This window comes from Artibeus jamaicensis, unplaced genomic scaffold, assembly GCF_021234435.1.
Source record: "Artibeus jamaicensis isolate MK-2021 breed Jamaican fruit bat unplaced genomic scaffold, CSHL_Jam_final contig_432, whole genome shotgun sequence".
NCBI lineage: Eukaryota > Metazoa > Chordata > Mammalia > Chiroptera > Phyllostomidae > Artibeus > Artibeus jamaicensis.
In genome coordinates, this window is record NW_026521828.1 from 6,701,807 (window position 1) to 6,728,018 (window position 26,212).

At 44.9% G+C, this 26,212-nt stretch overlaps 1 protein-coding gene across 8 annotated transcripts in view; it reads left to right on the forward strand.

The window, feature by feature from the left end:
- The window catches only part of EBF1 (EBF transcription factor 1), a 376,209-nt gene that overhangs the window by 249,917 nt on the left and 100,080 nt on the right, over window positions 1-26,212 (forward strand). For 4 of the 8 annotated variants that reach the window (XM_053665916.1, XM_053665917.1, XM_037152248.2 and 1 more), the window contains exon 8: window positions 285-426. In XM_053665916.1, the coding sequence (XP_053521891.1) occupies window positions 285-426 (142 nt within the window). The remainder of the gene's footprint in view (window positions 1-284; window positions 427-26,212) is intronic. The other 4 variants (XM_053665918.1, XM_053665919.1, XM_037152250.2 and 1 more) reach the window with 1 other exon arrangement.

Consider the following 26,212-nt stretch of genomic DNA (forward strand, 5'->3'; position numbering starts at 1 on the left):
GCTAATAAAGATCCTCTTGTTAAAATTATGGTTAACAGTGTACCTTCTGCTGTATAACTATAAACTGTGCAATTTTACTTAAAACTGCATCAAAAGCGTTCCATGCCAAAGACCCACTCATCAATAGCTCCTCTTGTTAGACTTGTACAGCATAAGCACCAGTTATTATGTGAAATAGCTATGCAATTTTCTTCAGCTCCCAGCTGTTATTTATTTAACTTGAGTTTATTACCCTCCATGCTTTTACATTAAAATGTTCATTCATTTCTCTCTTCCGTCTCCAGGTCGTGGTGTCTACGACAGTCAATGTGGATGGCCATGTCCTGGCGGTCTCTGATAACATGTTTGTCCATAATAACTCCAAGCATGGGCGGAGGGCTCGGCGGCTTGACCCCTCGGAAGGTACGCCCTCTTATCTGGAACATGGTAGGCGAATCATTTTCATTGGTTGGCATTGCTACTTTAACTGTGAATTTATTTGGTTTCTTTCTTCCAACTCCACCCCATTTTCTACCCCATTTCAAATGTCAAATGTCCTGCTGAAGAATATTGGTGCTGAGTAGCTACACACAGAAAGATATCTCTGAGTCCCGTCTTTCCTTGTTGCACAGATTTCTACGCTGGGCACGGCTGGTGTATCTTTCCTTTTTGATGAGAGACAGAGAGAGACCTAGACCACTGCTTTATGTCCAGCTTCCCCTTGACTGACGAACAAAGGCCAAAGCAGAGTAGCAAAAATCAGGATACATTTTGAGCTTACAATTCACTTGTTTGTATAATGAACTTCATTCTCCTTACACTCCTATTGGTGTATCTCTGCGACTACAAATTTGACTTCATTAGGAGATAAAATCCAAACTCTAGGTTAGAGACACTTTCCGAATGTGAAGCCTTAACTAAATGTTCCCCTTGCCCCATGCTGTCCCCTCCCGTCAACGCCACATGGTAGAAGAGCCTGCTTTCTGTAGGTAGACTTTGGTGGGGAGAAATCACCAAATTTGTCTTGTATTTTTGGCTAATCAGTTTTGCCTTTGAGAGGATGAGTAGGAAAGCAGATAAAAATTTGAATGAAGAAAAGAGAATGCCATTTGAAGGAACCGAGTATATGTCTGGATGTCTCAGAGCTACAGGTGTATGCAACACCTGAGTCCATACCCCCATCTGGCCATCCCCCCATTCCCAATGCACCGTTCCTCTGTCCATCTATCCATCCGCCCATTATTTTACCTGCCACCCACCCTGCATCCATCCATCCATCAATCCATCCATTCATCAATACCCATCTTCCATCCATCCATCCATCTAAGAAAGAGAAACTGAGTCTGCTGGATGCCAGTCACCATGCTAGATGTTCTCCAGTCTCCTCAGAAAAAAAAACGAAACCTCTTCACTCGTTTTCCTACTTCACTTTCCAGTTTGCTAGGTCAGCAGGATTCTTGTTAAAACCCTACCACACGAACGAACATCTGATGGCCTGATTTTCCGCGGGCCTTGAGCTGTCCGTGCTGTAGTTCATAAGGTAGAAAACTCCTTTTTCTGCCAGCATCCCAATTCAATGGACACACCATTATCATCATTTCTAGCCTGTTTTTTTCCTCTGTGCTTAAGGAATACACAAACCGCACTTTTTATTAATTAGCCAGATGTAACACTCTTAGAAGGGCTTCTTCCCCACATCCAGTTTTGCTGTCCTTTTAAGGTAAACCATCATCTTTCAAAAACTGCTGCTTTATGGTTTCATTAGTGCCGAGACGGATGGATATTACTTTTTGCAGGAGGCCATTTGAAACACTTGCTCATGATTATACTCACAGTTCCATTTCTGTACTTAGAATTATTCTGATCCTCACTTTATAGTAATATTGCCTCTTTAATACCGTTGGAGTCACTTAAGGCATTATATGACTGGAGCTGTTTGGATAAAAGGAAGAAGGAAAAGGCAGGAAAAGGCAGGAAAATACTCACTGGCACACTTTGGAGCACGCTGGCTTTTTTTTTTTTTTTAAGATTTTTATTTATTTATCTTTAGAGGGGAAGGGAAGGAGAGAGGGAGAGAAACATCAATGTATGGTTGCCTTTCGTGCATCCCCTGCTGGGAACTGGCCTGCAGGGAACCTGTCTGCAACCCTGGCATGTGCCCTGACTGGGAATCGAACCGCGATTGTCTGGTTCGCAGGCCCGCGCTCAATCCACTGAGCTACACCGGCCAGGGCTTGGAGCACGCTGGCTTAAAAGCTGACGTCTTGATTTGGACTGTGACCCATGTGTTATTGTCCTGTCTGGGGACACACTTGACTGTCCCCTTGAAATGTGTCAGTCACGGGTTCACAGTTCCCAAGTGAGCTCCAAGTCCAGACCTCACTCAGCTCTTATTCCTGCCCTTGGGAAGTGAGTGAGAGAGCACATGACGCCAGGCCAGCATCCCTCCACCAAAGAAACCCAACACGGACCAGCAAAAACAGCTGGCTAGAGAGGACACCTTTCGGTGTGGAGGTCAGGAACATCATTTTGCAACATGAGGTGTTGGAAAGAGTCAGAACACCTAAATTCAGTGTATGGTTTCACCTCTACCCTTTCTGTGATCTCGGACAAGTCAATTTACCTTCTGGGATCCTTAATTTTCTTATTGGCAAAACAAAGGTGATGATCTGCAGGGGGAAGGAGGGGGTAAAAGATGTGCGTCTTGGCCCAGGGCAGGTCACACATGTTGGGGAAGTGGGCTGGGTGGAGGCTGCGGAACCGGGGTGAGTTCACGCTCTGCCACCCAGCCCCAGGCAGCTGTCACCGTGGGGAGTGAAAGCCCGGTGGGGCCACATGTTCCATTTTGGCAAGAATTAAAACTCTCCTAATTTTTAATTGTTGGTAACTAATTACAAAATTTGTAAACCCTGAAGACATAGGGTGAGGCGGGACTCAGGAGGAGGGTAGCCGTGGGCTAACAATTTGCAGTTTTTAAGCTTCCACCCAGCGCAACTATTCTCACTTCTAGGTGTACATATTAATATTTCAGCTGTGATGTCCTGTTATTCTGAGTTTTAAAGATAACATTTTATGCCTCTGCTCGAGTTTACCAGTCCACAAATGCCCATTAGCATATTATTCCAGAGCATGATGATATCTCACTATTTATTAACGGTTAGTCATCATTGGAGAGGTGGGTATGTTCCACCCCCTGCAGCTAGGGGGCCTCCCTCTCACCAAAGCCTCACTTCCCTTCTCTCCAGAAGAATAAAAGGGTAGGCACCTGCTTCAGGTTCTTAGTCAGGACAGTAACATGGAAATCTGCTTCTCTGTTGAATGAATCAGCCACCCAGACATAACCACCCACTCATGTAGACACTTCAGGCTGATAGCCACATAAATATCTTCTCAGCAAAGGGTGACTATGGGCTCCTTCACTGGTGATGCTAATTCACATTGAGTTGGGGTATGGTAATACTTTATCTCACCCTTGAAAAGTCCTACTTGAAACTGTCCTTTTTAAGACTTACAGAACCACGCCCCCCAGCTCCTCCATGGCCATACTCCTGCCTCCCAACTGCTGCTGCACAGTGAGACCACCAGGTATTTTCACCTCTCAGGTGACCTGTAAGAAGCTTCGTTTTCCCTCATTCTGGGCTTTTTTACCATGTCATTTACAGGTAGCCCAAATTATTTTGAGCTACTCGGCACATCTCTATTTATATCCTGCTTGTCAGGCAGTCGGAGGAAAGTTCCCTTTCATGGCTCAATCTTTCTGCGTCTAAAAGAAATAGAGACTGTGCTTGACATTCATGCCATTTCCCTGTGTGGCCCACAGACTCACAAACCTTTGTGCTCAAATAGCCATCCCCATATTTCCAGTAGGAGTGTTGACAAAGGCAAATTTATTCCCTAGAATCCTGTGTGATCCAAAGCGGGTGACTCCCTACGCACTGTGGCTCACGGTAATTGCTCTCTCCCTATTTTTTCTTCATTCATAAATACTGAGAATTTCTTCGGCTGGGTATTTATGGGAGAGTTTAAGCTCGTGAGGTTTCCTCCTTAAGCAGTGGCTTTATGGCAGATGTGCAGTTGAGGAGAGAGGCAGACTCAGGACGTAACTGCTGTCAGGGATTCGATTTTGGAACAAGCACAGGCACAGGGCCAAGGACCCTGAATTGTCACCAAGCCCGCCGCAGTAACGGACAGCTCTGGCTTGCGTGGCCGTGCTGTCTTCCCGTCACTTGGGCAAATTCCTGGGACTGTGTGCTGGGGATTTTCAAAGGGCTTGTGGAGTGTTCATATTGTCATTGTTCTCCTGAGTTGCAGGCTGTGTTTACTTGAGTCGAAGGCCAATTGTGGCATCGGTTTCTCTGTTTTTTTTTTTTTTCCCTCGTGGCAAAACGCGGTGCCCTCACAAAGCTATAGTGCAGAGACCCTGTCAGCTTGCATGCGCTAAGGCTTTATTATCTAATGATCTAATATGCAACAAGGCAAAGAGCCGGTGCTCATCATCCTGACACAGAACGCCGGGAGAAGTGACTGAACTACTTTATGTACCATTAGTGCGAGCAGCTATGGTGAACTCACCGGCAGCGTTTATGCAAATGCCTGTGAATACACTCCCGTGGCTTTGTCAGGAAGCTGTCTGATGAGCAGTTTAAATGCTCATTTTTTTAGGGGACCTTTTTTTCTTTTATTTTGATATGCATGTGTTTTTCTTCCTCCCTCCTTTTTCTTCCTCCACCCTTCCCCCCTTTTGGACTGTTGATGGACCGTCCCTGACCACTTGGGGAGTCTGAGCCGGTGGGGAGTTCAGTCACCAGCAGCTGCCCTGCCCCAGAGTGGGGTTAAGACCCTCATCTGGTGTTCTTCAGATTTTGGGATATTTGTTATTGTTATGCGTTCATACAATCTTCATATTTATTTGAAAAATTAGTAGAACTATTGTTAATCAAGAGTTTTTAGAAGATGAATATTTTAATGTTTCTGAGTTCTGACCTGAGGTCCTATTTGGTTTCTTGGCTCAAATACAGATGCTTTAACACACCCCTGCTTTTGAAAATGGAAAACAATGGAAATGTAGCTTTTGTGGGCGTCAGATACAAATGAATTAAATTTCCCTTCAAAGTAATTATATGGGTTGAGATGTGAAGTATACATGTGCCAGGACCGCAAAATAAGTCAAATCAAATCAGCAGTGGGGTTTGGTCAAGCTAAGAATACTGCGTAGAAGAACAAGTGGGGGTAGACTCACTGGCCCTTCTTGCTCTGATTACTGCCTTAGAGAAGTAGAGTCAGATTTTCCCCCCCACCAGTCAGCTCTGACCTTTCCACTGTGGTGTGCCCTTCCAGCTGTCCCTGACAATATGGTGTTATTCTTGCTCTTTAGCATTTGACCTTCTTTAATCCTTTTGCTCCACACAGAAGCAGTGTTTGCTTCCGTCGGTTGCCCCTGGGTATCCAGGCCTGTTGCCTCCCGGTGCCCAGCTGCACTTCCGTTTGTTGTTTTATGCACATGTGGAGAAAGATGGCTCAGGCGTGGGGGATTACTCCTTGAGAGGCAGCAGAGAGCCCCCGATGGGAAGGAGAGGCCTCTGCTTCTCCCCTCTGTGCAGTGAGGCCCTAAAAAGTGGCCAGTAAATGGCAGTTGGATCTATTAGAAGGAGGATCAAGCTGTCCGATGGGCGAGCTGGATTCTGGTCCTGAATCTGCCTTCAACTGGGAAGGTCGCTTTGCGTGAGTGGCCTCAGATTCGTACGTTTGCCATGAGACCAGAAGTAGGTGAGCATCAGGTCTCCTTTTAGTATGTCTGGTTTTTTTTGGTGCTCCGAACTGAAGCCATGCCTCCCCAAATCTGGCACCTATTTCGGGAGCTGCCTTTGGAGAAATAGGGCTTCAGGAGAACAGAGAAATCCACCGGTGATTTCTGGTTGAGCCATTCTTTGGATCTTCAGCCAAGGAATAAGGTGTCCGTACAGTGGACTTTAAATCGCGCCTTCCTCCATTCATTCATTGAAGTACCTGCTGCAGGCCCGGTGCTAGTCTGGGTATAGTAACACAAGGCAGACACAGTCCCTGACTTCACAGAATTTATGATGTAAATAGAGATGAAAGATCTTAAACAAAACTTACAACTAACTCACTGGAGTTGTGCCCAAAAAAGGGACTATAAAAGGAGTGAGGAGGAGTAAGGCGTCAGGGAAGCCCTTCCATGAGGAAATCACATTCATGCCCAAATCTAAAAGATGAGGAAGTTTGCTCCAGGCAAAGGGGACAGATTAGACAAAGGCCATTTAGCTTAAGTGAGTGAAGGAGCCAAAGGAGCCAAAGGAGACTGGGGCAGCTCCCGTTGCTCCCAGCCACCGGGAGGATGGCTGGAGATGAGGCCAGGGTAGCTGCCGAGGGCCAGGGTGGCTGCCGAGGGCCAGGCCACACAGGCCCATGGGGATACTCAGGCCCCGGTCGGGGGCAGTTGTGAAACAGTGCAGGGGACCAAGCATCTAAACTCGGTTTCAATTACGTGAACTGCTCTTGCGCGGTGAAAGCCCAGGGCAAGGTCTCTCTGAGTTGCTCATGACTTCGCCCTCCCTCCCGCCTTGAGAAGCTCACCAGGGAGTCGGCTGTGTCTCAAAACTGTTCCCCCATCACTTCTCATTCTATCGGTAGTGCATGTGTTCAAAATAGAAAGAGTCAAACATTCGAGAGTTCTTTTTCTAGATGGGTTTGGCTTATTGGTTCACTTTTTTCCCATAAGTAGCTTAGCAAGTGTTTACCTATTGACTTCTTTAGAACTTGAGAAGACTTACTTACTTTTTTAAGGCCTTTAGACTGCAGTTATTTGACCTGTGGAATGTATATTGCTTGTCTGACCCCCCTCAAAAAAAAATTAAAATTGGGTGAGTGAAAATAAACTAAACAAGGAAAATGCACTCTCCCAAATTTCTTTCTCCTCTGCCGCCGTGGCCAGTGACTGAGTCATAGCTCTTGCTGAGTGAAGTGCCATTGAAGAGTGGAAGGCCATCTCAGATATTTCCTAGAGACCTAGAGAGGGGTTTGCCACCTGCTCCTATGCACGTAGCTCATTTCTGTCAAAATCCATTCGATGTTCTTTGCACATGTCTGTGGCATGCTGGCTGGCAAGTGTGAATACTAGGGCTTGCACAGCTAAGTGGTTGCTGGGTCACACAGGATGCTGCAGGCCTGGGGGGGTCCATCCTGCTGCCCATATAATTCAGGCAGGTCTAGGCTTGCAGGCATCTCTGGGATTCCAAGGACCATAAGAGAGTTGTCTGTAAAATCTTTCCAGCTTCCTGGCATAGGTGCATCTTCAAAACACAAGGGTGGATGGAGGACGCACGATACAGAGCTTTACAGTTAGGTGGCCCTTCACACAACTGGTTTGGGTGCAGGGCTCCAGCCAGGCCCCCTCAGGCAAGAGCATTTTGATGGAGGGTCCAAGTTAGGTAGGAGAGTCTCAGCAGCATCTTTTATGGAAGGTGGCATGTTACATTTCATCAATTGATTTTCCTACTTGAGAAAGCAAGCCAGATGCCAGAAGGGAACATTAAGTTAAGACTGTGCAGATGTGTCATGAACTAGGTTTTCAGGCATCAAATCAGGCCTTTTTCTCTGAGCAGTGGGGAAGATATCTTTTGTCTTCCCTTGCGATAGAAAGGGCATGGTAAGAAGTCAAGATAAGGAGCAAGGGTGTAAGTGAGGACTGATTTCAGCGTATCCCCTGAGTAATCCATAAAGCAGGTAACGCCAGATATCCTAGCGCTGGGCACTTGGTGGCCAGCAAGCTCTCAGCAGCAGGCAGATTAAAGAGTTCACGAGCCCCAGGTCGCCGTGAAGCAGGTGATCTGTGTTATCGTCTTTTGGGTATGACACCGCCAACCGCGTTGCTGACAAAGGACACATTGCTGCCACAAGGTGTATGTGTCCTTGCATTGCTATTGCTGTTACCGTTGGACTAGTACCAACTAGCAAATATGGAGCATTTACTGTGGGCCGGCACTGGGATAATTATTTTTACTTACATCATCTTATCAAATCCTTCCAAATCTAAGGAGCTAGAATAATGATCATCCCTATTTTATAGATGAGCAAACTGGCCTTTAGAGAGGATTCATAACGTATTCCAACCCACAGAATCAGTCGGAGTTGGGTCTGGGACAGGACCCCAGTTCCCCCTCACCGCATAGCTCTGTGTGATGGTAGCACTGAGAACGATGACAGCAAACATTCATCAGACCTTTGTTATGCTGGCACAGGTCTGCTCTGGGCACCCCACTGTAAGGTGAAGAAACTGAGGCAAAAGAGAGGTTAAGTAACCTGCCCAGCGATGCACAGCAAATAAGCAATGGATGTAGGGCTCCCACCCAGGGCTTCTGAGTCTGCGAGTCCTCCCACCCGCCCTACCCATCAGGCTCACATTCTTTCCGTCTCTCATCCCACTGTCCTTATTTTTCCCAGTACGAGGGAGGCAACTCTGCCGGTGTCTGAAATACACCTTTCAACAGTTAGGCCAGAGCCTATCTTTTTATCTTTTTTAAGGGGCATGCTGTGTATGTTTATGTTTACCTTACAGTTCATTTTCCCGCAATAACCTCTTTTTCCCATGGCAATACCACCCCGTGCTAGTCAAATCAAGAAAATGCTGGGTTTGTTTGATGACTGGTATGTTGTCTGTGGGGCTGGCAAGGTAAGAAGGAGGCTGGTGATATTTTATTTATTTGCGAGGATCTTCTAACCCATGTCTGTAGAAATCATATGTTGACCATATGGGCTCCCTGGCACATATGCAAGGTAGGGAGAAAGGCGAGCATGAGAAACCCGTCCAATTGTGAGTTAAATGTCAAGAGACTGACAGTGTCCTTGCTAAGGTCCTGCAGGGTTACGAAGCCTCACACTACAGATAACACAGGAAACCGATACAGATTTGGGGAGGCTGTTTTCTGGCAGGAATTTCTTGACAAACCCACCAACTGTGGGAAAGTTCCAGCTTTGGTATTTGGTGTGACCTAATGAATGAGTGAGCCCCACCTAGGGTATCGCAGTGAGCAATGAGCACAGAGCCTGTGGGGGACGGGGTGGGGGAGGAGAGGGCTACTCTCTGCTTCTATTTTGGACAGAAATGGCAGACTTCTTTAAAGCCTCATTTTAAAATCTTATATGCAGTTATTAAAGCATCACCATTGCGGATGGATTTCTTTGCCTAATTGACTGTTCTAAATCAAGGGCCTCTTTCTACTTACTTGCTACAGGACTGTCCCTTGCAAGAGTTTCAGAGGATTCAGAGGAGGCGAATATGCCGATGAAAGTTGCTCTGTTCTGGTCACAAATATTCTCAGGATGAGATGTTTAGGGGCAGTGTGGACAGGAGAGGGTTCAGAGCATTTTCGGTTGACATATTCAGTCATACATGCGGAACTAGATAAAACCAGAGCAGTGACACCACCTTGCTACCCAACCTCGAGCAGGTACTTTGGTTTCTTTGGGCCTCAGTTTCCTCATCTAGTAAAGGGGAGGGGGGCTTGGTAGAGTCCTTTAAGCCCTGCTGATCTGTTGTTTGAACCCTGCTGATTCTGTGAGGGGTCTCTCTCTGGAGGCGCCACTCACACGCTGCCTTGGTGAGTGGCCCCCAACGCGATGGTCATTCCACAGGACAGGTCTAAGGCAGCTTCGCTTCACCTTGGGCGTTCCTGCAGGAGGTTCGCTGTGGGGTTCAGGGGGCCTGGAAAAGCCACACAGTGTGGCATATGCAGCCACTCGTGCCTTAGGGAGCCCTGATCTGACGTTCTTTTCTCTGAACTCCTTCAGTGGAGATGGTGTAATGGCGCAGGGCACATGCCTGGGTTGTGGGCTGGGTCGCTGGGGATTGGGGTCGGTTGGTTGCCACCAATCAATGTTTCTGTCCCTTTCTTCCTCCCTCCCTTCCCATCTCTCTAAAAATAAATAAGTAGAAACTTTAATAAGTAAGTAAATAAGTAAAAAATATTCATATACATTTTAAATAAATAAATATATATGCGTAATGCAAGCATATGCTTCGATGCTTATACAATGCATAAGCAAAAAAATACAAAGCACATTGAAATCATGATCTCCCAGCTATTATTGCTTAGGGCAAGGCTGAATTTATAGGGAAAGTAAGTTAATCTAAACAGAAGCACAACTAAATAAGAAGTCATATCGTAAGTGGTACTGAGAGGCAGCAGAACCAGGGCTGAAGTTTGGGAAACACTGTTTCAGAGTTAAGGGTTGAGGGAAGTAATAATTCTTTCAAGTCACCGGGAAACAGTAGGAGCCTGGGAAACATTTTTTTGGTCACATATTTTTTAAAAAATCTTTTCAGTTCAGTGCACCATTGGAATAGACTTGGTGTCCTCATAGAACTTTAAACATCAAAACATCTCCGGAGCCGTTAACTCTGTTTTTATTTTTAAACAAGTAATGTCTGCATGTTAGAAAGGAGAAATTAGTGCAGAAAGGGAGGGTTCGAGTCAAGGGAGAGAATCAGCCGGGGTCCACCCGGGCAGCGCATTATGATAATATATACGGAACCAGCTGGACACTGAGCAAAGCTGACATTGTGTTGTCAGGGCCAGAATCGCCCATCAATTTCCAAGATAGGATTTGAGTTCAAATGACAGAAAGAGCAGCAACTGTGTTGAAACTGATGCATGGGGGGAGGGGTGGGGCAGGCAGGAACCAGCCAGGCCTAAAAAGACAGGAAGTGCTGGTACCTCCGGAAGGGGTGGCTCTGTTTTCTCATCTGGCTGCTACCCTTCCTTCTAACCTTCACATCTGTCAGCAAGATCCACCTGGGCCCTTGCCTGGTGAGAGCCCACTGCAGGGGGGAGTTGACTGGGGCTAATTTTAGCCCCCAAGGGAATGGAGAGTCTGCAGCTGGAATGGGGGCCAGCTCAGCCTGGGAAACCAGAATCCACGGAGCCACTGCCTGTGCTCTGAGGAAGCCCAGTGAGGGTGTAGCGGTGATTGTCAATAGGCACTGGGAGGCTTCTCCGTGTTTCGGCTACTCCATTTAGTGCTCAATCTCTCAACAACTCTGACCAGTCTTCGTTCATGCATTTGCTTATTCACCCATTCCCTCATTCACCTATTTAGCGTATGTTTATTGACTGCCTGCTGTATTAGACGTAGGCATGCAGAGATGAACAGGGCAGGGACCTTATGAGGGGGAGAGTCGTGTATGTGTCTCTTTGTGTGTTGATATTAAACAAATAATTGCGCATAGATTGTGGGAAGTGTAGTGATGGTATGCACTACAAAGGAGAAATACAGACTGTGAAGGGAGCTTTTATTTTTAAAACATTTTATTTAGAGGGGGTAGGGAGGGAGAAAGAGGAGAGAAGCATTGATGTGCAGTTGCCTCTCATGTGCCCCTTTTTGGGGACGTGGCCTGCAACCCAGGCATGTGCCCTGACTGGGAATCGAACCAGTGACCCTTTGGTTTGCAGGCTGGTGCTCAATCCACTGAGCCACACCAGCCAGGGCTCAGAGGGCTTTAAATAAGGGGATTCGGCCAAGTCTGAAGAAGCAGGAACACGTTTAAAATTTAAAATGAAAATGAATGCTGTTTCATCAAGAAAAGAGGAAAGAGTTTTTTAGGCAGAGGGAAAACATGCCCAAAATTCCATGTGGGATTGAAATATTAGAAGCTCGGGAAAGGGGTAAAGGGGAAGGACGAAAGGGGAAGGTGTTAGGTCTGAGACCCATTTTTGAAAAGGCAAATTTGGAAATTTCTCCTTGGTTGGCTTCTCTTTCACCTGGAGATAGGGGTTCAAGGGATCTTCTTAATCACAGACTAACAGAACTCTTTCCTGAGTGAGATGCGAGCTCTATACCAGCGTCTGTAGCGATGGTGGCTTTGCTCTTACAGGGGCTGCTTTCAAGCATTTGCTACCATTGGGTTCAGTGCTAAGCACTTTGCATGATCTCTTTTAACGCTCTCAGCCATCACCGAAGGGCACCACTGTTCTCTCCATTCAGCCAAGGAGGGAAACTGAGGCCGCCCTTCAAAGATTTGGTTTTTTAAAACCATTTATTTATTTATTATTTATTTATTGGGAAGGGAGGGAGAAAGAGGGAGAGAAGCACTGATCCACTGCCTCTCGTACACGCCCCTACCAAGGAACAAACCCACCACCCAGGCGTGTACCCTGCCTGGGAATCAAATCGGTGACCTTTCGCTCTGTGGAAGGGTGCCTGCCAACTGAGCCACACGAGTCAGGGCGAAAAGAGGTCATTTTTTTTTCATCTGCAGTGTTTGGGCCTCCAAGTTGCTGACACAGGGCAGCCATCACTACTGTTCTTTTCCACTGTTTAGTCAATGCTAATCCCCTCACAGTGGACTTCGGGGGTGGAGAGAAATTCTCCTGCTATTTGATCACGTAATATAATTCCTGCTTCAATTGAAGCAAATTGACGACGTTACTCAAAGGCAAATTGAAAAGCCAGATCTGTGCTCAATCCCCAGGGATCGTTAGTTGGCATGTGCAGTGATATATGGGAAGGTGCTTTTCTGGGTTAAGATAAAAAATCCTGGTATCACGTCACGCTATCGGGCAGCCCATCTCAATCTCCCTGTGCCAGCCCTGCAACTTGAAATACTCAGTGGGCAGAAATGAAACTTTATAGAAATTAGGTGATCATCATTCTTATCAGATGAATATGATGCCATCAGCATGAGTTTAGCATCTTCAGGAAAAAAAAAAAAACACCCAGATTTACCTGGAGAGGAGCAAGAGAGAGTCCAAGGCATGGGTTGTAGGAGCTTTTCTGCCAGCCTGCCTTGTGCGAGTTGGCTGGGAGATGACCTAGTCATCAAAATCCTGCTTAAACGTGTGCTGCTGGTCGGTCATACGGAGACATGGGAAACCAGACGGTAATGAGAGAGGGACAAGTGAAACACAAAAGTAACACTCTGGAGCCCACAGGGCGCAGAAATAGACCTGACTTGCCCAAATACTTTTCTGACTACTAAGCATGAAAGCAGAACTCAAGTACTAATATATTTTTATCCCAATCTGTGAAATTAATCAATATTTTATAGGTGAACATATGCTTCTGTGTTGCTGGCTTATTTAATCGACTGTTGTAAGCAGCAGGACACCAGTCGTTCAAACCCACATGGTCACCCGGAGTTCTGGGGGACATGCAGCAGGAACACGGGGAATTGAGGCACACATACCACGTCAGGCTCGGGGCCTTTTCTCAGTGCATCAGTTTCTTTCATTGACCTTGGGGCAAAGGAATAAAAATGATGAGGGGAGCCTGTGTAAAGTACCTACAAAGAGCAGTAGACTTTGGCTCTTATTTAGAAGGCTCGTTAGAATGGACTTGGTTGGTACAAACTGAGACCTATCTTTAATTCTTTATTCTTTGTCTACTTTTATTTTGAGCACAGTTGAGAAGCCAATAATACTGAGCACCTACTATGTGCTGGGCCCAAGGCAGATGCTTTTAGGGACATCACGTGTGGGGTGATGGGTCAGGGGACTGTGTCTCAGCAGTTGCAATGTCACTTTTATCTTTTCATTGTAGAAGGGAAAAATATAGTTTGGATCATTTTTTGCCAGAATCCTCTGGATGAATCATCAAACCGGCTGTGCTCTTCCAGTAACCATTATGTGCAACAAATGTATAAAGTTGGCCTGAGATTCCTCTACCTTTCAACTTTGGCAAAATCTTAGAACCTCTTCTTGATTTGGTTAGCTAAAGCCTGTGGAATCTAACCTTTGTTGTTTAAAAGGAAAAAAAAAAACTTGGGGAAAATGTTATTAAGGAACTGTTTTATGATAACCTATTTAATTGGTAAACTTTTATTGTTTTTTTATATGTGCAACAGTCTATAACGAGTGCCATTGAGATGGATAATGTCCAGATTGAAAATGAAAGTTAAGGGGAAATGCCCTACACTTAAAAAATGTAAGTTCTCATAGTGCTGCTATCACTTGTATTAGACATTCAAACTCTGTGTGTTTAGCAGCCCAACTTGTAACAATAGGAAAGCTTCTCTGCCTGGAAGTCTGGCAGTATTTTCAATGTTCCTGTGTTTAAATTGGCACCTGTGGCATTATATGAGGATGCCAGTTCTTGAACTTGGAATTGGAAGAAGGTAGAGAGAGGTTTTACTATAAGTCATACATGGGGCTGAAGTCTTAGGGGGAAAATAACTTTACTTGGAAATAGAGTTGTAATATTCTGTAAAGTTAATAAATATCCACCCTCTGTCTTGGGAATAAGGAATTGCACAACTAAGATTTTATGGGACTTTGGCTGTGTTTATGTGATTAAAGTGAATACTTTAGCCAAACCGAGCAGAAAATTTAAATAAATACCACAATTTAAAAGTAGTTTGGGTGTTTTAAATATTTGACTTTATCAACCAGCATGGATTCTCAAAGTCTCAAGTTCCAGTGAGTCTTTGAGATCCAGTTACTTCACCAGTTAAGTAGAATTTAGAATAATATCTGCTTATCTACAACTCAGGGTTGATAATTAAGAATAATTGAGATCATGTTTGGGTAAGCTTAACGATGCTAGGTAAGTGTCAGGTACTGGTTGGGTAGAGAGTACTGTCATCCAGTTTGTGAATGGATGAGGTCCCTGCCTGCAAGGGAGTCGTTGGCAGTAGGGTTGCTTTACATACACACATACATCCTCAGGGTACAAGTTCAAGGAGAAGTTCAGTAAGTGACAGATGAATGGGCAAGACATGAAGAAATTCACTGAGGAGGTAGTTTTGTAGATGGGCACGGAAGGATACAGCTTCACACGGAAGACCAGCTTTTTTTGCGAAATACCGTGTGGGTGGAAGTGAGTGGTGTAGCCTCCTTGAAGAAGAGATGGTGGGGATGTGCAACGTATGTGCAGAGACCGTGGATCTGGAGAGCCGCCTTCATCTTCTTCATTCTCTTCGTCCCCATTGTCTCCCTTCTTCCCCTGCAACTTCCTGTCTTCTTCATTCCCTGTCCCATGTATTCACTGCACCCTGTGCTCAGCTCTGTACACACCGATTAACTCAGGTAACCCTTGTAGCAGCCTCGTGAGGTGGTTCTCTTATAATTATTATTTCCGATTAAAGTGGTAGAAGTGGAGGATGAAGAACAGTAATTTGCCCGTGCTCCTAAGTGGTGAAGCTGGAGGGTAAGCCCAGGCCTCCCATGCCCCGGAGCCAGGAGCCGTAAGGGCAGCCGAGCCCCACCTCCCATTTGGGAGGGGTGGGGAGTGAGGCTGGAAGGGAGGTTGGCCGCACTCCGGAGGGTAGACTTGGTCCTGTAGGCTGATGGGAAACACCAGGAAGCTTTGGAGCAGCTCAGTAACGTTGTGAAAGCTCGCATCTGAGGAAGGATAATCTGGGTTTTGATATCTCGAGGGGACTTTGCACATAATTAAATCCAACAGTAAAATAAATCACAAACCGGTAAATGTGAGTGTTTGCTCTTTGCCGTCCAGATCGAACAGCCCAGACCCCAAAGAGTAATTTTTGAGGAAGCTGAGTCAGTCCCCATGAAGTTCAAGAGGGGGTCCCACTCTTTTTCGTGACTCTGTCTGGATAGATTTGACGATACACATGCCAGTGCTGGTGACATCACTGGTCATCACCACGGAAACATCTGGGTTCTAACAAACAGTGGAGCGCAGCATCACCCAACAGCGTGTCAGGGAGGAGAGGAAATGGGCTCCAAATGATAAAGCTCTTGTAATGAAAGTTCGTAGTTCCACTACGTCAGCAGGAGCAGCCTTGGCCGTGGAGAGAAATACAAGCATTACTGTTCTGAATAGCACAAAGCAGGCGTTGCGCGTTGCTAAAGGTTGGGCAAGGTTGATTTTGAGATGCTGCTCACATTCAAAACACAGTTTCCTTAAAAAGTCACTATCTATGCTGTCTTGCATGATGACAATAGAAATCCTTCAGGAGCAGGGAGCTCATCTCCCCAACTGCTTGTAGAAAATCTGCGTAGCAGAAGGAGGCTAGCCGGGGACTTCTGTATCGTTCTGGGAGAGGCTTTGAGCAATCAGAAGTAGAATCGGCAGTGCTTGTGGTTCGTATTTATTGTTTGATGAGTTAGTGACAGTATTAGTTATGTAGGTGCAAAAATTAATAATGCAAAGGTGATTGCAGGCCCTCCAAACATTGGTGAATCAGATCAGGACTGAATCCAGAGCTGAGCTATGTTTAGGATCGGTTTGCATGGTGCTTAAAGAAGCTATCTATTTTGCTTTAGAAGATAGAAGTTATCTTCTATTTTAAGTATTGCTTTATAATCAAAATGGAAGAAATTTTATATGAAAATCTGGATTTGCAAATTCTGTTTATATTCAGAAGAGATAGTAATGCTGGCCCCACATTCTCAAATGGCAACAACTGGATCAAAATGAGAAGTTGAGTCCCTTTTGGGTGGGGCATATACTCTGCATTAGCCACAGTCCCCACCTCTCCCATGGTGTTGCCCCTAGCCAGTTTTAGTTACTGTCTGGCCCTACGAGCCTTTGATTTTGTGATCACTGCTAGTAATTATTCCCAGCAAAGTTCCTGGTATGTGAAGGGTACCCCATAAATGATAGTTCTGATTATTCTTTATTAATTACAGGCTCAGGTATTTAAATTTGACCCTTAGGTTAGCACCATCCAATAAAATTTCCAGTAATGATGGAAATGTTCTATCCCTGTTCTGCCCAATATGATAATCAGTCATTACATGTAGATATTAACCACTTGGAATATGGATAGTATGACTGAGAAAATAGTTCCTTAAAACAATTTAATTATATAATTAAAAATTAGATTCTAATAGCTGCATGTGGCTAGTGGCCACCATATTGGTCAAAGTAGATTTGAGTGACAGTATTGAACGTCCAGCCAGGCGTCCTTGTTTAGAATGCCACGTGGAGAATATACCCTGGGGCCGTGTGTGGGGGCATGTTCATCTTAGATGAGGTTGCTTATAGCAATAGTGGTCCTCATCACACAGTTTCACCTCCTTCCAGCAAGGCAACCTCCCCTTATTACCCAACTGGAGTTCTTGTCAATGTAAGCTACCAGAGCTATGCGTTTGCAAAATGGCAGCTGTCCATTCCTATCAGTAAGAAGTCACCTGCAGCTCAAACAGGAAGTTTTGCTGCTCTCTGCTGCCAGACTGTCCAGTTAAGGGTGCTGCATAAATATAGGAACTTAGACCCGTGCATGGGGAAGCCTAATTTTTCTTGATGAGCTGCTTGATTAACCCTATCATTCATGATAGCACAGAGCCAGATGCCAGAGTGACTAAGGGGACCACAGAAAGGCGATGGAGGCCTCCCTGACTGCCAGAGGGATCCTGTGTTCTCCGAGCCAAGGCCCCGGGGGTCGCTGTCTCTGGTTTCCATCACAAGCATTCCTTGGTCACATCCAGTGTTCACAGTGCCACAAACTCATTGCAAAGTAGGATTCTAAAAGATTCCTCTTTCATGCAACTCATTCATTTGCATGTTACTTGGCTGGAAGCTCCTGACACTGACCTGCTTTACTGAGTCCAGCAGTCAGAACCCCCCACTTCCTTCCTCTGTCACAGGGTTGGAAACCCCAGAGCCACCCAGCAGACGTCGGCCTGTTGGTAACTCACCAGCCTCCGCCCTGAAACGTGCCCCAAACTAACTAGTGCAGCTAATGAATAAGTGACTTCACCACTTCCAGGGACGTATGCACAGGAGGGCAAAACTAACATCAGCCTGTTTTATTCAAGATGAAGCGCTCAATTATAAACCTCCCCCTCCACAAAAGGCCCCCTTAAAAAAACATAGAAAACTTTATGAAAATGATAGAAACTGCCGTTGTAGCAAATTGTATAAATGGGGGCGGGGAGAGAACAAAACACACAGGACTGTATTCTGCTTGGACCAGACCTCCAGTTAGTTAAAGAGCCTCTATTCTCATAGTCAAATCCTGCAGAGAGGATCGGGTTTTCCTTTTCTATCTCCATGGGCAAACATCAGTGCAAACCCCTATTGCGACAGGGAATCGAATGAGTCCCAGAATTCAACAGGAGCACAGAAAGCAAAGCCCTCTAATAATAACATCAACCACAGTAGGTTCTGCACACTTCAAAATTCCTTCTGAGGAAACTTCTTCACAGACATGTTTTCTTGAGAAAAGACCAAGTGGATATCCACTGAGACTAACTAATGAAATGTTCAGTTATTTGCATGCATCTATATTTTAACGCTGAATGTAGTTCAGCTGCAAGACCCAAGCAGGCTCACAAATTCGTATTCCGAGAGGAGAGACAAACCTTAGCGAACAGATGGAGCAGAGTTCAGCATAGAGGTTTAATCCTATCAGGCCGATTCCTCTATGACCATCTGGGTAATCCGGCACAAACATTCAAGGCCCGTTAAAAATACGACTCCAGCCAAGGCGAACGTCACAGATTTTCCACTACACTTGTTCATATTTGCCTTTACGATTTTCCAGGCCCAGGAAGGTTGCTGGTGACTAAAAGTTTGCATATTCCTTGAAGAAGCAGTGCCTTTTTTTTTTAACCCCAAAATTGTTTCCTCTTATACAATCTCAAGTGTCCATTTTTGGAGTGTTATTTTCGTTTCTCTTTTTTTCCTTGGCTTTCATATCTAGAACTTTTCCTACAACAGGATAATAAGGAGAATTGGGATAAAAATAATTTTGTACGTGAAAGTTCTCCTTGTCAGGAAGAAAAGAGTTATTTACTTACTGTATAATCAGAGACAAGTGAATTTACTATGGCTGCCACAAGTATCACAGTTGGATCCATGAATAATTCATTGTGGGGGTTCTCCCTCCATCCATGATGACTTCCCTTACTACTTTGCCACAGTGTGACTGACTATTGTGGGACAAGGGAGAGGAAAAAGAAAAGAAAAAGAGATAAGGCTGGTGGTAATATATGTCATTGGCTGTCCTAGGATTAATATTCTGTGCATTTTAATTTTGGATCTGGCAGATCAAACATGAGGCAGAGAGCGAACAATATATTCTTGCTTCCTTGTGTTACAAAATTATGAACTTCCTAAGTGTTTTTAACAAACAGCTTTTTGCATGAGACAATGCTGTGATGCACGCCATGAAATCAAAAAGCCACCAACAAGTCTTTCAAGTGCAATTTAGAAGTTATAGGTACATCCAAATGTAAAGGTTTCTAGTTGCTAAACTAGGAAACAGCCCTGTGTGGTAAACCCACGGAGGAGTTTCTGATCTCGGCTGGACTTGCCCTGGAACGTTCACTTCACAATCTCTGCACCAGAATTTCTGTCTCTCCCTTGCTCAGATGCCATGCCCACCGATTGTTGAGGAGTTTTGCTAATTTGGAAGAGAATACGAAAGCTACAAAATAAACAGGAAGTAGATACAATTTGGGCTTCGTCTATATTTAGCAAGTGGCGTAATTAGGAACTTAGCTATTGGGCTAAGTTTAGATACACCTTGGGAGCCCCACCAGGTTAAGCCTGCAGAGGCGGGCGGGATCTGTGTTACCATCCCGTGACCAGGATTTTTCCCTTTTTTCTTTGAGAGCCATTAATGCTGTCAAAGCAGAGGGCTTTCTTGCCAAGTGAAGTCACTTTGGAATAAAGAATTAAAAACACTTGAAATTCTTGATCTCCTCATTTAATATTTAATAGATTTAATTGCATCTGGTGTTGAGAAATCTCTATATCATGGCTTACATTTCTCTTCAAAATGACAAACACATCACACAAGGAGAGAAGGAGAGGAGAGGGAGGGGTTCTTTTGCACAGATAATCTATGATTCTTTGCCAAGTAATAACTAGATATGCTAGTGGGTAGGGCAATAAATGCAGACCAATAACAAAACAAAACAAAAATAAAACCCTAATAAACCATAAAATGCTTAACTGCATAAAGCAATTACTGAAAAGGAAAAAGGAAGGCAGAAATAAATCTAGTAACTCAAATTTGAACAAGAGCATAAATGTTACAAAGGCTGCTACCCCTTGAGGCAGGGAACTGTCTAGTTTTTGTTGTTGTTTTGTTTATAAGGGACGTTGTCACCTGCTGGTGTGAGGGTTCAGGACGGGCATTGTAGTTGGAGGGTGGGTGAGGCCAGAATAGACTCGCCTCCAGTATGTGGTGAAAGTCCGGAGGGGCCAGTCCTCACGTTGGCGCGGACACTCTGTGTGTCCTTCTTCCTGGCCAGTAGCTGCTTCGTGGGCAGGATCAAAGAACGCAGGCGTTGGCCCTGCTGATCTGTTTGTGTGCAGTTGGGAAAGTCATTTCACTAAAAAAAAAACCCAGAACCCACAAACCATTGTTCTCATTGCACAGGAAGAGCAGATATCTGTGTGCTGAGTCCAGGGGTGGTACTCTGTGTCCCCATTGTCTCTGGAACAGGTTGCTACCGAGCGCAACTGCACCAGAATCAAGTGGACACCAGGGAGAAAGGCCCTGGGCTTTTACGGGGTTACCACTGTCCCATAGAAATGAGCTGAGCTCATGGCTTTCCCAACGATTTCTGCCAAGTCTCAAAAGTTCGGGACAATAAAACGAAAGTCAATTCCTCATTTCTGAAAAGATTGCCATTAATATTCATTCCAGGAGAAGGAGAGCCATAAGAAAACACTTCGCTTTGGAAGGGCTGAGGCCAAACCCACCTCCTTAGCCCAGTTCACTGGCTGTGTTAGTGAGCCTCTGGATTGGAAGAGTTCCTAGGGAAGTTTTACAACAAACGACCTTCTTTAGAATGATGAGACTGTAGGGTAGTCTAATAAATAAATAAACTCTGGTTAATGGGGGACTCATATCGATAATTATTATTGACTAGCAACTAGGGTGCTGTCCACCAGGCACGAAACACAAATAGGCCCTTGGTTCATTTTGCCAGAAGTCCACGAGGCGGACACGGAGGGGAAATGCCTTTGGGGGGTGAAAGGACTGCTTCAAGGTCGTCCCGAATGGCAGATGTGGAATTTAAACAGCTGGTGCTGTTGCCCATATTCCACTGTGATAGCACTCTGGGTGTTAAAGTCAGCCCGACACAATTGCCCCTTCCCGTCTGTATTCATGGCCATAGGGCTGGTGCGGACATCTTCACGTCCACTGCAGGCACCGGTGACCTGCTCTGCGGAAATGTTCATTCATAGACGGTTCTGGTTAATAGAAGGCTGGGAAAGGAGTTTACATCTTTTCCATGCACGATGGAAATGGAAAATAACCTTATATTGGCATTAGTGGCATTTCATCTTGAGATGTAGACTGGGATGAGAGCATTTCTAAATTTGTGCATTTTACCAACTGATTTAAGTGTTGTTTCCCCGGCGGATTTAAATGCAGGAATGGAGAAAAAAAGGGAAACAGTGTCTGTCTAATGAGGCTCCTATAATGGGACATCAACTGTTGCAAAAGCCTCATTTGGGGAATAAAAGATGACAAATGCTGGACCTGCATCATCCGTACAGCTCCCCCTAACAGGTGAGGTATTGATCACAGCACAAAGAGATTTCAGAGGCAAGAGTAAGAGCAGCCCCAGGACCCTGCTGATTGCTACACACAACACTAATTCACCTCAATGGGCAGGCACCTCTGAGCTCAATTAACCCTGATTCCCAAGGCCACCCATAAACCCCGAGGTAAACACGGCGCTCCCGGCCCTTGCTCTCTCGCCATGAAATAGATCATTTCTATTGGAGGCTGAGGGGCGATTCCAGCTTATAAATTCACCTTGCTAATAAAGAGCCCGATGCGCTAGTGGGAGTGAGCAGGCACTCGAATCTGTAACATTGATTCTGTACATCAGAAAATTTTAACCTGCGGAGGGCATCTGTGACTTCCTCTGCCTTCCTGTTGGGAGACAGCACAGAAGTCGTGGAGGTAGAGCAGGTGACATCACTGTCCCCAGGTGCAGTTGTCTGCACACAGAACATTAGTTGTTAAATATGTACTGGAGGCTGAACGATTTCTTCCCTCCCCCCTTCCCCTTCCTTCTCTCTCTTTCCCTCACCACGACCATTGTTCAGAAGCAAATTGGAAATCTGGTAATTAGGCCCTGACTCACGGTGTAGTATCAGAGTCCCGAGCCAAAGTTCAACACCCTGAAATGAAATTTAAACCAATTAATCTGTTAGATTTTTATCGCTTGTCCGTGTTTTCTCAGCAATTCCCCCAGCACGTGGCCTTTGATCAACTCTCATACAAACGCTAAAATGTGTGCCTGCTGCTAGCAAGATGGGAATGACATTAACACGGTACTCATAAAACAATCAGAGCAGAGAGGCCCTCAAACAGACAGGGCAGAGTAATATTTAATAAAAGCGCGCACATAATCTTCAGAATTAGCATTTTGTGCCTTGCAGTACCTTTGGGAGAAGAGCTTTTATTTGTGGAGTGATCATTATTATAACAAAGAAGAGCTACCTAATAATTTCCACTTTAACTCTGCGCTGCGCCAGGAGCGCTCCAGAGCCATTATGCTAAACTGTGGTGGGGTAATCATGTTATTGTCAGAGTTTGAAGGAAGGAAAATCTCCTCTACTTTGGTGGCTGTTGGGGGTGGGGGAAGAAGTAAAAAAATAAAAATAGAAAAATAGAGGCAAAAAGAAAAACGCCCAAACTTCCATTTTTAATGAGGTTTACAACCAGGAATTGGCACGCAGTTCTTGTGGATACCTGGAAGTGTGAAGATTCATTGGTGAGGAAGAATCGTTCGTTAATTAAATCAAGATTTGGCTGGTAAAAGCGGTTTTATATTGAAACTCCCTCCCCCTCCCCCATTTCGTAGTATTTTTTTGGAGATAGAATTGTGTTGATTATTATACTCCTGGGCTGGACTGAGTTCTTTTGTAAGTCTTTTCACCTTCAAATTCCACGGGGTACTTCCGCAGTGACTACACTAGAAACTCTCTCTTCTTGTCTTACCTCCGAGTCTCTCTGGACATCCCGAGAGCAAGGAGAACAAGCCCTTGGTTGGGGCCGAGGTCTGAGCTTCCACAGAGGCGACTTACCCAGAAAGGAGAGGGCAGGAGAAGCTCAGGGTCTGTTACTTGGCACAGTCTGGCTTAAAAACAAATGAGTATCAATTTGCTTTAAAAAGTACAATCTTTACCTCTCATGGAATTAAATGCTCTGCTGTTACTTAATTTTTAATTATAATAATGCATTACCTTAATATATGCTCACGGAAAAAATCCAAACCCTGCAGATGTCTATTGAAAAGAGTTTAATATTCACCCTTCTCTGTCAGTCCCCCCAGTCCTGTTCCTTTGCACGTGGACCCTCTGACCGCAGGGGGTGTCTTTCCAGACCTTCGTCTGTCACACCTGTTCATACATATCTACATGCACACACACACACACTAATGCACACACATGTTCATAGATACCATTTTAACATCAACAGGGTCACACTCTAGATTATGAAGTGCTTTTTACCCCCTTCCTAATGTATTTTGACATCTTTCTACATCAGTCTGTAGAATTTTTTCCTTCCATTCCAATGACACTCCTGACGTTCTCTAGTACAGATGTGCCAGAGTTTACTGAACCACTCTCTCACCGGGGGCACCCAGATTCCTAGATATTTTATTGCCAGTACTGCTGGGAACAGTTGGGTACCCATAGTTTGGGTTGTATTTGCAAGTATGTCCTGGGCTCAATTTAGTCTGGTGAATTTGTGACTCAGGTAAAAGTGAGTTTAGTCTACCCACAAACATCTTGGGTAGCCAACACATTTTATTGAATTAGTTGCCGACATTTAAAGATTGGGACATTTTGCATAAAAATCTGGGCTCCTATCTTCTTTTGAAAGGCGAGAAGACTGGAGTCCCCCTATTCTGCCTCCAACACCAGCCTGTGTTTGTGTGGTGTTACCGAAGGCTGGAGCTGAGACACCTCTAGATGGGGGACGACGTAGTCAGCAGTTCACCAGCATCCTGCCATTCCCATCACTCCCTCACTTCTGAGTGTCAGTGACTGCCCCTCTCATGCTTGATCTGAAACCCTGAGCTGCTGCTTTATTCATTTGTGTCTCTCGATTTGGCCAGTGTGGATCCGTGAGTTCTGAACATCTGCTCTTGAGCCGATCTTCCTAAGTAGGCAAAGTGCCTTCTACCTTGCAGTTTTGCTATTTTAGAGTTCTTCGTGTAGAAGGGCTGTGTCAGGCACTGTTTGACAAAGCCTCCTGACCCTCCAGGTCCTAAATGCCAGGAACATCTCTTCCCCATCCCATCTCTCTCCGTGGAGCAGCCCCTGATTCCTTTACATATTTTCCAGACTTCCCAGTGGGGGAGTCCGAGGGGGCTTCCTCTCAAGACGGCTGTGACATACAGGTTTGTAAGAGCACCTGTAGAACCAGTTGAGCTCTAAACTTAGAAAGGGCTAAGAACAGCGTCTAGTCTCCAGGCTGGGATGGTAGATGATGCTGAGTAGTGAGGCAGGATGATCGAGAGATGGGATGTGTCACTCTTTTCCTGGGGTACTCCCTTTAAGGCTTTTTTCCTCCAAAAATGTAATAGATAGTGTCGTATATTGTCTCCTCACCAAGTTGTCTCCGGAAGCTTGCTGCTCTTTCTTCTGACAAGTTCTGACTAATTGCCCATATACCTTGTTTCTGGACAGTTGCTCACAGAATCTGAAAGCATCATTTTCCTTAGGAAATACTTGAAAGCACACACACATACACACTCTTATATGCCCTCTGAGGGAGGAGATGAAGTTTAAAACCAGCAGGTCTTGGCTCTGCTGCTGGGACATTTTTACCATAGTACAGTCTCAAAGATACACCAGCACACCCTCTGTCTCCTCTACCATGATGAGGAAACTTGGAGGAGGCCATATTTATCCACAGAAGCATACTTGTGTGATTTTTTTTAATTAAAAAATTAAAAGAAATTCCCAAACTAATACAGATATAAACACCAAGACTATTTTGTGGTTTATGAAAGTAATTACAGGGTCAGCGTGCAATAATACCACTGGATTCCACACTTCCCCAGTGGGAAGGACCCTTTCAAGACCAGTCCAGTTAAAACTAACCTCCTCCTCTTCCCAGAAGTCCCCAGGGACACAGCGAGGCCTTTCCTGTGCTACTTCAGCAGCCAAATATACTGAGCTGGACATTAAGAGTTAAGATTTTGAGACATTAACTAGAATGTTGCCAAACTGTTTTTATTTTAAGAATTTTATGTAGTTGTTAAATGTAGTTTATTTTTTTAATAAATTGCTTGAATTCATGCATCCTATTTTACCATTGGTTTGGAGTACTTGGTTATGCATTTAAACTTGTTGACTTTTAAAGAAAAATTTTGTTTGAGAAAAAGTCCTATGCCCGGGAAACTTGGATCACCACCTTTATGCGTGTTAAAAATTGGACAAGGGTTTTCGAGTCACGAGTCATTTACATCGTCTTGATTAATTATTTTGTTTTGAGGAGAGAGTGGAGGAGAGAAAAGGCATGAGAACTGCCCAGTTTTAGTTGTAAATGGCATTATATGAGTTCAGCCAACATGAAATGTTTAGTTTGGATATTTCCTAATTTCTCTGTGCAATTTTATAAGATTAGTTTGAATTGAAACCAAACCCATTCTCTCGTTGGTGTGGCGGCGCGTGAACAACGGTCCCGCTGGGCCCGGCTTCATACTTTCTTTTCTTCTTGCAAAAGTGAACGCCTGATATTTTGCCAAATTTGACAAAGTCCAGTAATTTTTTTGCCAGTTTTTTTCCCCATTAAAATGAACTGGTGCTCTTGTTGGCTTCAGTGCTCGGAAAGTCCGTCTTGGATACTTAATAAACTTTTTATTAAAGAGGAGGGTCTCACTTTCTCTCCTTGCACAGTACATTCCTTACTCTAGAATTTGGCTTTGGTCGTGTTCAGAAAAGTAATCACGAGCAAAACAGTGTGGCATCGTGGAGTTCAACACCCTCCGTGCGAGGAAGGTGTCCTCGCAGACATTTCGGAAACGTAACCTTACGATCACACTTACGCCGGGTAGTTCTCTTGAAAGGACACCATGCTCACTAGTCAGCCACCGCCAGGCTGTTTGGAATTACAATATTTGCAAATTATTTCCCATTTCCAAGGGCCATTTACAATGGAAAGGAAGAGACATGAAATTTTGAGAAAGTCAGTTTTAGGTTTTTTTTTTTTATGCCCGGGGAATGACAACAAAGCAAAGGTCATGGGACTCTGTGGTTCAGCCCTGACTGTTTGGTTACGCAGTTCACCCCAAGTGACCTGCATTCTTTGCATCTATAAAAT